This window comes from Procambarus clarkii, chromosome 89 (genome assembly GCF_040958095.1).
Source record: "Procambarus clarkii isolate CNS0578487 chromosome 89, FALCON_Pclarkii_2.0, whole genome shotgun sequence".
NCBI classification, from domain to species: Eukaryota; Metazoa; Arthropoda; class Malacostraca; order Decapoda; family Cambaridae; genus Procambarus; species Procambarus clarkii.
This window is the reverse complement of record NC_091238.1, coordinates 10,072,123-10,085,452: the sequence shown is the minus strand read 5'-3', so window position 1 is coordinate 10,085,452 and position 13,330 is coordinate 10,072,123. Positions and strand designations below refer to the sequence as shown.

The 13,330-nt window shown below is 42.1% G+C and overlaps 1 protein-coding gene across 1 annotated transcript; it reads left to right on the top strand.

The window, feature by feature from the left end:
* Positions 1-11,312: 11,312 nt before the first annotated feature.
* Positions 11,313-13,120, top strand: LOC123773398 (triosephosphate isomerase-like). The gene is made up of 4 exons (XM_045767136.2): positions 11,313-11,491; positions 11,638-11,729; positions 11,868-12,029; positions 12,179-13,120. The coding sequence occupies exons 1-4, from the start codon at positions 11,377-11,379 to the stop codon at positions 12,617-12,619; spliced, it is 810 nt and encodes a 269-aa protein (XP_045623092.2). The 5' UTR covers positions 11,313-11,376; the 3' UTR covers positions 12,620-13,120.
* The last annotated feature ends 210 nt before the right edge of the window (positions 13,121-13,330 follow it).

Genomic DNA, 13,330 nt, shown 5'->3' with positions numbered 1-13,330 from the left:
ACTGCTTCTATTGTCTACTTCTCTAGAAAGAGCGATCCCTTTTAACAGCAGTGATACCATATTAGGATTTGTAGACACTGTTGCCTTACTCGAGCACTCTATGAAAACATTACAAAACGTCAATTTTTGGGGCACAACAGTTCATTTTTGTACACATATGCCAAAGTTGCTATATGTATTAACATATTTAAAGGATACATTGTAATAGGAAATACAAACTGAAAGAGCTAGACATTCCGAGGCAAGTACCGTGAGATGCTTATGAGTGTTGTTGAGTAAAATATAAGTTGACTTCCTGATATTTGCCAGACAATGTATTTAATCTCGAGGGATTGTTTACTGTTTTACGGCAATGTGATGTTATAGTGGCTAGAATACGCCTGGGATATAGACGTATCTGGCAGCTTTCTCAAAACCCAAATGTCGAGTACACAATGTGTCAACTTTGTGTAAGAGAAAACATGCACTCTCTTGAACATTATATTGTAGAATGTCCCATATTGAGTGACTTTCGCCCTCCTGGGCTAAGGTATGCTGAACTCTGTAACTACTATATGAGTACTGGAACACTTGATGATATATTGGACTTGTACCCAAGATTAACCATGTAATGTATCAATTATACAATGTATGTATGTGATGTAACTATATAACCTGAGCTTGTAAAAGCACCTTAATCACCTTCAGTGATTAAGTGCTTAATTGCACACTAGTTTCTCTATCAGCTATCTCACCCTGTCAGAGTAAAAGAGACAAATGTATGTGAATGCATGTGTGTGTATATATGTATGTATATATATGTATATGTACGTATATGTGTATGTATGTGTATAAAGTATATATGGAAGCTGATCAGAATTACATTTCACCTTTGTAAAGGAACATTAATGACACTATGTAAAAGACACATCAAACACTTTATGTGGGGCATACGTAAATCTGTGTATCTATGTATTTACGTATATAGGTTAGCTTAGCATTTTAAAAGCACCGAATCACCTTCTGTGGTTGTTCAATAAACCCTTGAACTATATGTTTAACACATCTCTAACCCTGTCCATGGAGGACAGAAGAAAATGTATATATGCTGGTTAGCATTGTAAATGTGTGGCCACGTCTGTGGTAGAAAATAATAATAATAATAATAATAATAATAATAAACTGTTTCTTGAGGAAAACCGCCGTGGGAAGTGCAGCTTAGTGGGCGAAACTTTAGTGCGCGTCTCCCACACCAAAGTTCGTCTTCCCACACTCCATAGTCAGCTGTTGTTGCACCATCAGCGTCCGGCCCGCAGTCTCACACAGGAAAATGCAAATCAATTCCCAGACTAATATTGATACATAGAATGAGGGAAAACAAACTACACAATGTTTTGTTAGCCGCTGAAGTTAAATACTAAACAATATTTCGGGTTTGTTACCAATAAGTTGCAGCTGGTCATAATTGCAAAAACTAAATAAATCAATAGTTTTCTTTTCCAACAAATCATTGCTAGCAGTCAACGTTCCTGAATTATGGAATTTGTTTATTCTTGGTGTGGAATGGGGTGTAGAGTGCTTAGCCTCAAATAACCGTCCAATTATCTTTAAGAGTAAGCAAAGCCTCATCACAGGGCGCTCATTCTTCATAGTTTTACTGAGATTGTTAGAGGTAGCTGACACTAACAATGAATGTGGTAGTGTCATCGAAACTTTTAAAATACTGAACAACTTGGAGGATATTAATCCAGACCACTTCTTCAAAAGGTGTAACACGAACAAGGAGCAACAGATTCAAGCCCAACAAGCCACATTACGGGACAGAAAACAGGAGATGCTTTTTTACCCATAGGGTGAAACCGCCTATCAGCCTAAGCCGTAAATGTCAAAACCCTGCACCAGTTTAAGATCCTAATAGATAAAATCCTCGGGAGCATGACTGACTTACTCCATCAGGGACACCAATGGCCGCCATTGACACACCACGCCTCCCATACTTCATCTGCCGCTTATGAAATAAATACAATTAAAACAATTGACTAAACTAAACAAAATGCTTATTATGACCAGTCACATAGACATGTTGTGACCAGTAACATTAGACATGTTATGACTAGTCACATAGACATGTTGTGACCAGTAACAGACATGTTGTGACCAGTAACATTAGACATGTTATGACTAGTCACATAGACATGTTGTGACCAGTAACAGACATGTTGTGACCAGTAACAGACATGTTGTGACCAGTCACAGACATGTGGCCAGTAACAGAGAGAGGATCGTTTTCATTAACTAGGGAATGTGTGGAAGCCCCGTCATCTTTGCTCTGTTCGTCGCATGACAACATCCACCAAGACAGTTCCAGGAAAGAGAGGCACGTACGCGCTGTTATGTCACGGATCAGGTTCGAGCATTGGCCGGAGCGGGCATACGTAGTGGAGGAGCGAACGTTTACTTGTAACCCAAGATCCTGCGACACCAGCGGTCGGTACCGTGCTCACTTCCGTTAAGTTACACCATGACTGCTGTACAGATGGACGTCCTGCCTCCTCATCAGTGTGTGTGACACATCACTTGTCTAAACTATACGTGTATGTTGGGCACCTTGTGGGTCATAGTGGAGAGTACTTGTATGTCGAGTGATAATCAACTATACTTCATTAACAAACATAACGCCTCCAGGTACCTCCATTAATCAAACACAATGCCTACATGCAGGTACCGATATTAACGTTCATTAATGTCTAATATATGGTCCATTAACTTAACAGAATTACTCCAAGTCCCTCCATTAGAGAAACAATACTTCAGGTTTCCTCAGTTAGCGAAGAATAATAACTTCAACTTCCTCATTAGCGACACATCTCAGGTCCACCACAAGCGACACATCTCAGGTCTACCACTAGCGACACATCTCAGGTCCACCACTAGCGACACATCTCAGGTCCACCACTAGCGTCACATCTCAGGTCCACCACAAGCGACACATCTCAGGTCCACCACTAGCGGCACATCTCAGGTCCACCACTAGCGACACATCTCAGGTCCACCACTAGCGACACATCTCAGGTCCACCACTAGCGTCACATCTCAGGTCCACCACTAGCGACACATCTCAGGTCCACCACTAGCGACACATCTCAGGTCCACCATTAGCGACACATCTCAGGTCCACCACTAGCGACACATCTCAGGTCCACCACTAGCGTCACATCTCAGGTCCACCACAAGCGACACATCTCAGGTCCACCACTAGCGACACATCTCAGGTCCACCACTAGCGTTACATCTCAGGTCCACCACTAGCGACACATCTCAGGTCCACCACTAGCGTTACATCTCAGGTCCACCACAAGCGACACATCTCAGGTCCACCACTAGCGACACATCTCAGGTCCACCACTAGCGACACATCTCAGGTCCACCACTAGCGACACATCTCAGGTCCACCACAAGCGACACATCTCAGGTCCACCACTAGCGACACATCTCAGGTCCACCACAAGCGACACATCTCAGGTCCACCACTAGCGACACATCTCAGGTCCACCACTAGCGTTACATCTCAGGTCCACCACTAGCGACACATCTCAGGTCCACCACTAGCGACACATCTCAGGTCCACCACAAGCGACACATCTCAGGTCCACCACTAGCGACACATCTCAGGTCCACCACTAGCGACACATCTCAGGTCCACCACTAGCGACACATCTCAGGTCCACCACTAGCGACACATCTCAGGTCCACCACCAGCGACACATCTCAGGTCCAACGGCTAGAATCTGACGTGCAACCTTCACACGTGTGCTGCCAGGACTAAAATTTAACTGTTTTGACAGTTAAATTCAGTTACGGTTTCGGCGGGTAGGCGGTTCCATGGGTTTATAACCCTGTGGGTGAAAAAAAAATCTACTATTCTCAGTCCTACATTGTGGCTTGTTGAACTTGAAACACGCCTAGTACTAGCCTGGTATACCTAGAAGCCTAGTGCTAGTCTGGTATACCTAGAAGCCTAGTGCTAGTCTGGTATACCTAGAAGCCTAGTGCTAGTCTGGTATACCTAGAAGCCTAGTGCTAGTCTGGTATACCTAGAAGCCTAGTACTAGTCTGGTATACCTAGAATCCTAGTACTAGTCTGGTATACCTAGAAGCCTAGTACTAGTCTGGTATACCTAGAAGCCTAGTACTAGTCTGGTATACCTAGAAGCCTAGTACTAGGCTGGTATACCTAGAAGCCTAGTACTAGTCTGGTATACCTAGAAGCCTAGTACTAGTCTGGTATACCTAGAAGCCTAGTACTAGCCTGGTATACCTAGAAGCCTAGTACTAGTCTGGCATACCTAGAATCCTAGTGCTAGTCTGGTATACCTAGAAGCCTAGTACTAGTATGGTATACCTAGAAGCCTAGTGCTAGTCTGGTATACCTAAAAGCCTAGTACTAGTCTGGTATACCTAGAGGCCTAGTGCTAGTCAGGTATACCTAGAAGCCTAGTACTAGTCTGGTATACCTAGAAGCCTAGTGCTAGTCTGGTATACCTAGAAGCCTAGTACTAGTCTGGTATACCTAGAGGCCTAGTGCTAGTCAGGTATACCTAGAAGCCTAGTACTAGTCTGGTATACCTAGAAGCCTAGTGCTAGTCAGGTATACCTAGAAGCCTAGTACTAGCCTAGTATACAAGTATTCTGGATTACTGATACTTGTCTTCTGATATATGATTCTCTGGAAGAGGAGCCTTTTTGGCTTATCTACCCGAGGGCAAGGCTCTCGTGCGGTCACCCATCCAGTTACCAACCGGTTGTTGTTTATCCTGACTGAGTGAGTGACGTGAGCGTCACAATTGCACCACGCTAGCTCTTGGTGTGGGAAGTCTTGTTTCCAGTGGATATCGGGCCCACCGTCCACCACTCAGGTCATCCATATTAGTCATAAAGAACTTTACGGACCTCTTCCGCCGGAGTCTTCCACTGTCTACGTGTAGAGGATGAATGGTCCATGTGCGTCCGGTGACATGGTAGATGTCTGCCTCCTTGGGGAAGACCTGGTGGCTCTTTGCTCTACTGAGAGTGACTTAGTAGTTCCTGACATAGAAGATGACCAGGTAGTTTCCGTCCCAGGTGACCGGGACGGTTTCCCACGTCGAGGGAATTAGTTCGGGTCATTACCGGATGTCGTCCTGTGTCAGAGTGCATTTCAACTCCACAGAGACGGAGTTTCTGTGGAGTTTTTTGTCTGCCATCAGGGAACCCAGTGGTCATTTTTGGTCGGTTTAACGTCGTCCTTCAACGACATAGTTTATAATGAAAATTATGTCAACCATCATGACGTTGAAACTGGATTGGGATTCCGTTGAGTTTTGGTTTAGATATGATCGTCTTTAATTATGGAATTTTGCGTGGTCATGCGCACACCCGCCTCCTCCCGTCCCCCACCAACCCTTAACTGAACCCCCACAAACACACCACTGTATGTACCCAACCTTCGCGTACTATGGTCACACCACCGTGGGAGAGGGTGCCACCTCTGGTGCAATTGTAGGGACCCACAGCCTCGAAGAAAATAAAGAGCTCTCAACTATATGTTTAACAAATCTCTTATTATTATTATTAACATCTTTATTGACAAAATTAATTACAATTTTGCCTAATCTGAGGATTTTGATAGTCTTATTAAAGTGAGGATAATGCTAGTATTCACTGTCACGCAGGACAGAGGGTCATACACAAGACAATAGGTCTAAACTGTAGGCTGAAGTACATATATATCACGGTTACAATCAATGTTTTAATGTGTGGATATGTGAAAACAACTTTCTATTGTGCACTGCCACACAAGGGCAGGGATGGGTTCATAAGTGATGCAGCTTAGAAGTAATATACAAATCTCTAACCCTGTCCATGGAGGACAGAAGAAAATGTATATATGCTGGTTAGCATTGTTAATGTGTGGCCACGTCCGTGGTAGAAAATAATAACACAAAAATTCTTATATATATATATACTGTACATACATATATATATATACATACATATATATATATATATATATATATATATATATATATATATATATATATATATATATATATATATATATATATATATTGTTTTGGTAAAATGACTAATAAGGAAGTCATTAGTCATAAAAGTACCTATTAAGGAAGATGGAATGCCATGCACATTAAAAAAAAAAATAAAAACAAAGTAAATAAAACTGCTATGTAGATCTCTTCACGGTGTGGTAACTGCAGGATAAAGTACAAAGAATGAAAACACTTAAATATTTTAATATAACAAAAATGACTTTAACAATATATAAAAAAATAAAAATTCTCAATGACTTGGCTTAATAACACAGTGCAAAAATATAAAAACAAACAGACAAGTGAACGTTATGTTAAGATCAAAATAAATGATGCTGGAATACAAAATTGTACAAAACTGCGTAAATCTACCACCACACAGGGTAGTGTGGAAGCAGATAAGAACATAAGAACATAAGAACAAAGGTAACTGCAGAAGGCCTATTGGCCCATACGAGGCAGCTCCTATTCTATAACCACCCAATCCCACTCATATACTTGTCCAACCCGTGCTTGAAACAATCGAGGGACCCCACCTCCACAACGTTACGCGGCAACCGGTTCCACAGATGTCGCAGGTATAAACACTGAAGAGTATTCTGCTTAGTGGTGGATTGATTGATGATTGATGAAGATTAAGCCACAAAAGAGGTGGCACGGGCATGAATAGCCCGTAGGTGGTGGTGGCCCTTTTGAGCCATTACCAGTATCAAGAGCTGATACTGGAGATATGTGGAGGTGCAACTGCACCCTGCGTGACGGGAGATGTCTCTCGTGTTGGTGGTGGCTGACTGGCTTCTATATACACGCGGGTTTGACCGTGCAGGTGGCACTGGTGTGTCGGTAATTGCCGGCTGGCAGACGCAAATTATCATGGTGCTTGTTGACCAGCGAGTGGCGCGGGCCTCAACGCAGACGCCAGGTGTCCTGGGATCTGGGGTACTAGGGTGAAGAGGGTGGTGCAATCTTGTCTAGACGCATATAGTTATTGTTCCTCTTGTTGTTAATTCGTTATTCCTGAACATGCAGACGTGTTGTGGTTGAACAGGCGATGAAGGAATAGGTTCAATCTCTTTTCCTAGAGAGATTCTTGTGACTATATATTATATATATATATATATATATATATATATATATATATATATATATATATATATATATATATATATATATATATATATATATATATATATATGTATATATATATATATATTAATACACATATATTATATGTGTATTATATATTATATATATATATACACATATATTATATATATGTGTATATATATATATGTATATATATATATATGTATATATATATATATATATATATATATATATATATATATATATATATATATATATATATATATATATATATATACATACACACTGCCCACGTCTCCATTCACTGCTGGGTGAAGAGAGGCTACAGTTAAGGAGTTGCGCCAAGGGAAGGGAACTATCAGGGAAAGCGCCAAGCCATTACAACTATATAGCACTGGGAAGGGGTCAGGATAAGGATATGGGATGGGACGGGGGAAGGAATGGTGCCCAATTACTTGGACGGTCGGGAATTGAACGTCGTCTTGCAGGAAGCGAGACTGTCACTCAACCGTCCACCCGAAGTGGTTGGGTAGAATTTGCGCCAAGTAAATCCTCCCAGGTCAGGATACGAACCCAGGTCAAAGCGCTCGCGAAACGCCAGGGAAGGGTTGTTACCACTTTGCCACGGGAACTACTGCGGGGTATGCTTTCCTGGTGAGAGAAGGTTGTAAGGAACTCCCGGTACTGTCTCTTACCTCACTGGGAGTATAGATGGTAAATTACCGTCCCCTGCTTCCTTCCTGCCCTCAAGCCTACACAGACAGGAACCGCGAGAGTTCTCTGTGGCCCCATAGACGTCACGTCCACAGCTGACAGGAAGGGCCTTTACTAATTGTTAACTGGCAACCGTCCGACAACCTGGCACTTAATTTTTTAAATTTAATTTTTCTGCCGAGTGGGGAAATTATTGGGGAGCGCCACTCATCCTGTGAGTGGACATACCGCCATAGCAGTGTACAACATTCCCCTCCAATAGGTAGAAAACCCGCTGGGTTGTTCATCCTGTCAATTGTACCCAGACACAGCTGGGACTTGCTTAACTGTCTCAAGTGAACAACTTATAAAGCAACAAGTTTAAAATTTGTCAACCCTTAAACTTACGTTATCTTGCAGGTGCAAAATGGGGAAATATTTTGAGAACATTTATATTTGACAGACAGTATTTCCTAACTCAATGTGGGGTTCATTCTGCACTCTTTATCTAGATAAACATAGTACTGAAACACTAATGTAATGTCCATCCATAACACTACCCTACCATGGTTACTGATCTGTGGCGCCCCTTATGTTCTTGTGCTGTGGAGGCCCTTATGTTCTTGTGCTGTGGAGGCCCTTATGTTCTTGTGCTGTGGCGGCCCTTATGTTCTTGTGCTGTGGAGGCCCTTATGTTCTTGTGCTGTGGAGGCCCTTATGTTCTTGTGCTGTGGCGGCCCTTATGTTCTTGTGCTGTGGAGGCCCTTATGTTCTTGTGCTGTGGAGGCCCTTATGTTCTTGTGCTGTGGAGGCCCTTATGTTCTTGTGCTGTGGCGACCCTTATGTTCTTGTGCTGTGGCGGCCCTTATGTTCTTGCGCTGTGGCGACCCCCTCAGTGTTCCTGTGGCCCCGGGTGTTGGTGTTGTCACAGCTCGTATAAGACTTGGCTACAAGTATCTCTGGCAGGTCGGCTTGTATAGGGATCTAGATGAAGTAAAGTGTAAAGTTTGTGGACAAAGACAGGGACACACACTCGAACACTATATCTTGGATTGTAGTAAAATTGAGCCATTTAGAGATAAATCTAAGCTCACTCTGTATGATATGGCAACCTATCTTATTACCATGGATAAATTACCTGCAATCCTTGCACTGTATCCATATTTCGCTCCCAATACATAAGCGACATATAAGATTCAGAAACAAGTAGTGTATTGTGAGGACTAATAATAAACAGAAGCTCCCCTATGAGTATCTCCATTGGTCAAACAATTATGTATTAGCGATAAGACCTACCATTAATGTATGATGACTTACTGTAAATATATAGCTCTTGAAATAGCACTTTCTATGTAACTAGCTGACATTGTAACTATAAGGTGTGAAGGATTGATGAAATTGTTTATGTAATAATCTAAGATGAGGTCTGATAAAGACCTTTTGTGCCCTCTGTAATGCTTTTGCGCTACCGCTCACAGGATGAGTATGGGGTGCACAATAAACTAGTCGCCTCCGGCAGCAACAATCAAATCAATGGGTGTGGTGAGCGTGTGGAGGCATACGATGAGCGGGCCGGGGCGGAGGAGCGGGGTTCCCAGGTTGTGAACACTGCTGACTGTGGGTCAGGGGCCGCCCCACCGTGACGCGCTCTCCTGCTTATGTGCCCCGCGCGGTCTCTCTCTGCTGGTGAGGAGGTGACCCTATACACACACACACACACATACACACACACACACACACACACACACACACACACACACACACACACACACACACACACACACACACGCACACACACACACACACACACACACACACACATACACACACACACACAAACAACCGATGGCTAGAAAGGCGGGATCCAATAGTCAATGCTCGATCCTGCAGACACAAATAGGTGAGTACACATACAGATCCTTGCGGCTGAGCGGACAACGCTCGGGAGTCGTAGTTCAAAGGGGCCGGGTTCGATTCCGCACCAAAGTAGAAACAAATGAGAAGTTTCTTTCACCTGATGCCTCTGTTCATCTAGCAGCTGTCTAGCCCCCAGGCACCTGGGGGCTAGACAGTTGCTACGAGCTACAACTTGGGAATGTGTCTGTATGTGAAAAGTAATATATGTAGTAGACGTAGAAAATTAGGTCGGAAATCAGTTTGTTAAACAACATAGGTTAGAAAGGCGGAGTCCAAGTGCCAACAGCTTGATCTTGCAAGCACAAATAGTAAATACACACACACATAAACCCACATACATATACTCATACACCCTCACACACAACTTTTCCTAGTATACGTAATCAACCCTCAGCAGGAACTAATTTTTCATATCATGATGGTATTGCGTGAATTCGCTCACATCAGTAGCCTAATACTTGCCACCAAACAGATTTTCTGCAGTTTACCGAACCTGAATGAACTAGAGATTTTTCAGCATAACAAAACATATAACTTTTCTTTATATTAACACACTTAGGCACACCTTCATTTATACAAGTACCTTAGACTTTATGAAGAGCTAATGTGACACCTTCAATGTTATGCTACAACACCCGTCTCGCGGGACCTTCTCTTGACTCCATCACAACCATTCTATACCAAACTTTTTCAGTAAACCAATGAATTTTATACATATAAAGCCAGGATGACCATTGCCCTAACATCCTATTTTAGTTATCTTATATATATCATGTTACTTCTTATATATATATATATGTATATATATATATATATATATATATATATATATATATATATATATATATATATATATATATATATATATATATATATATATATATATATATATATATTTGTTGCCCCGACTTGGAATCCCCATCGCAAAAAAACACATTATAAATTTAGAAGATATGCAACAAGTCTCGTTCTGGAGCTAAGGAAACTTAGCTATGAAAGCTGACTTATGGTACAGGAGGTGCCACACCGGAGGAAGGAAGGAACAGGGTGGAGATGACAACTAAGCCAAACAACTGGTAGACAGAAGTATTGCTAAAAGAGAAGAGCAGCAGCACGGGCGGACACTCCTGGACACTAGAGACAAATGCGTCACACAGATAGAAAGAACTTTTTCGGAGTAAAAGTTGCAAAATAACTGGAGTTCATTATATGAAGAAGCTTGCAAGGTTGAGCGTCGGCTCAACCCTGCAAAAACTACTAGGGGAATGCACATAAGTGAGTATACATATACATACACTCATACGTAAACACATATACATACATATTATGTACATCTACATACAAACATATATCGCAAAAATATAGGAAAATTGTGCCATTATTTCCCTCTTGTGAAGTGTGTGTTAAGGTCAAATAACCAAAAATGCTTTCACTCCTTGAGTCGACTCACCGACGAATATGGCAACTCTCTCAATGTTTCCTGGAAGCTTCGTCGTGTTCATATATAAGGTGAAGCAGCGATTCGACAGCACACACGATTCCTCTTGCCCCACACAGTAGGCACTCAGGCATTGCTCCTTCACCAGATAGCAACATGACCGGCCCAAGGAAGTTCTTCGTGATTGGTAACTGGAAGATGAATGTGGATAGATCTCGCATCGACAGCATCGTTAAACTCATGACAGCAGCATCTCTGGACCCCAATACAGGTAAGCATCGTTACTGGTGACAGAAGCCGCTATAGACACGGCTGAGCAATAACATTAGTTTGATAAACATGTATTAACAATTCACTTATTATATAAGAAGTTGTTTTTGTGAAAGAATGTTTAATGTTTGTGTTTGTGAACAACAGAAGCCGTGGTTGGGTGTCCCTCGTGCTACTTGTCGTACGCCCGCCAGCAGCTCCCGCCCCAGATTGCTGTAGCTGCTCAGAACTGCTATAAGGTACCAACTTATATTTACACTTGGAACACTGATAATTCGTCACTCATACATAGTATTTTTCGTTTTTGCTTCATCAATCATTGTGAAAAATATGCATGCAAGTGGCAAAACTTGATGTTTAAATGTTTTGTTAAACAGGTAGAGAGAGGCAACTTTAGCGGAGAGATATCTCCTGCCATGATCCAGGACTGTGGGTGTGAGTGGGTCATCCTGGGTCACCCTGAGCGGAGGACAATATTTAATGAACCAGATCACCTCATCAGCCAGAAGGTCGCCCACGCCCAACAGGCAGGCATCAAGGTAACATTTCCCACACTTATACTTCCCCAGCTAAACTTTATACCCAGAATTTGAGCAACAGTGACATGTTTTATAATGTGATGCGCCTTTGTTGCATGTTGAACCTGGGAGGGAGATGTAATGTTGCAGTTTTATTGTTGTTGTTGCAGGTGGTGGCGTGTGTGTGCGAGACGAAGGAGGATCGTGAGAGCCAGCGGACGGAGGAGGTGCTGTACGGACAGTTAGAGTCCCTGGCGGCCAGCATCAGTGATTGGTCCCGCGTAGTGATCGCCTTCGAGGCTCTGTGGGCCAGTGGCACTGGCATCTTGGCCACACCTGCACAGGTCCAGGAGGCACTCTCCATGCTGCGGCACTGGCTACGTCACAACGTCTCCCACCACGTGGCCAACACAACTCGTATCATCTACGCTGGCTCAGTTTCCACCGACAATTGTCAGGAACTGGCCAAGTTGAAGGACCTGGACGGATTCCTGGTGGGAAGCGCCGCCCTCAAGCCTGACATTGTTGACATCATCAACGCGAGAAGCTCCCATGTTGCAAGACTTGTTGATATCTTCTCCTCCTATGAGCGCTTGTCTAGGGGAGTGTAAACAAGACGAAGTTACTAACGTCATGTAATTAATTTTATTATTATATTGTTCATCTGTAGTGAATCTGCAGCTGGAACTGATCCTATCACCCATGAGTTCCATCAGCCCTTCTAGTATTCCAGTTCGCTATACTTCATGTGAAGCTCTTGTACATAAGTCATTTATACATAATATTTACAGCTTATATATATATATATATATATATATATATATATATATATATATATATATATATATATATATATATATATATATATATATATATATATATATATATATATATAGAGTACAGATTTTTGTTAGTTATTAAACCCATTGTCTCCCTACTCTGAAATGAAAACAAATATTTAGGAAATTGAGGCTCCCATTACTCTGTGATAATAAAAAATGTATATTCATTATCACGACTCCACTTTGTGTTTGTGTATAGTAGTTTAATAATTGTATATATAGATTTATATTTTTGTATATAAAACTCTTAAATAAAGCAGAGGAATTCTTCATAGTTGAACTGAATAATATTAACACTGGAAGCCAATTTACATATTGTATGTATTTATTTATACATATACAGTACATACGGTAAATCTATTTACTCTAGAGACCTTCTACTGGACACCACATTTACCTGTATTTACCTGAGGGCTGCTGTCTCAAGTGGCCTCGACGAGGACAGGAAGCCGGCGGCTTGTTGAGGTCCCCCCCATTTGT

Coding starts and splice junctions, on each gene's coding strand:
- LOC123773398 (XM_045767136.2), top strand. CDS start 11,377: ATGACCGGCCCAAGGAAGTTCTTCGTGATTGGTAACTGGAAGATGAAT. Junction 11,492..11,637: donor ATCTCTGGACCCCAATACAG/GTAAGCATCGTT, acceptor TGTGAACAACAG/AAGCCGTGGTTGGGTGTCCC. Junction 12,030..12,178: donor CCCAACAGGCAGGCATCAAG/GTAACATTTCCC, acceptor TTGTTGTTGCAG/GTGGTGGCGTGTGTGTGCGA.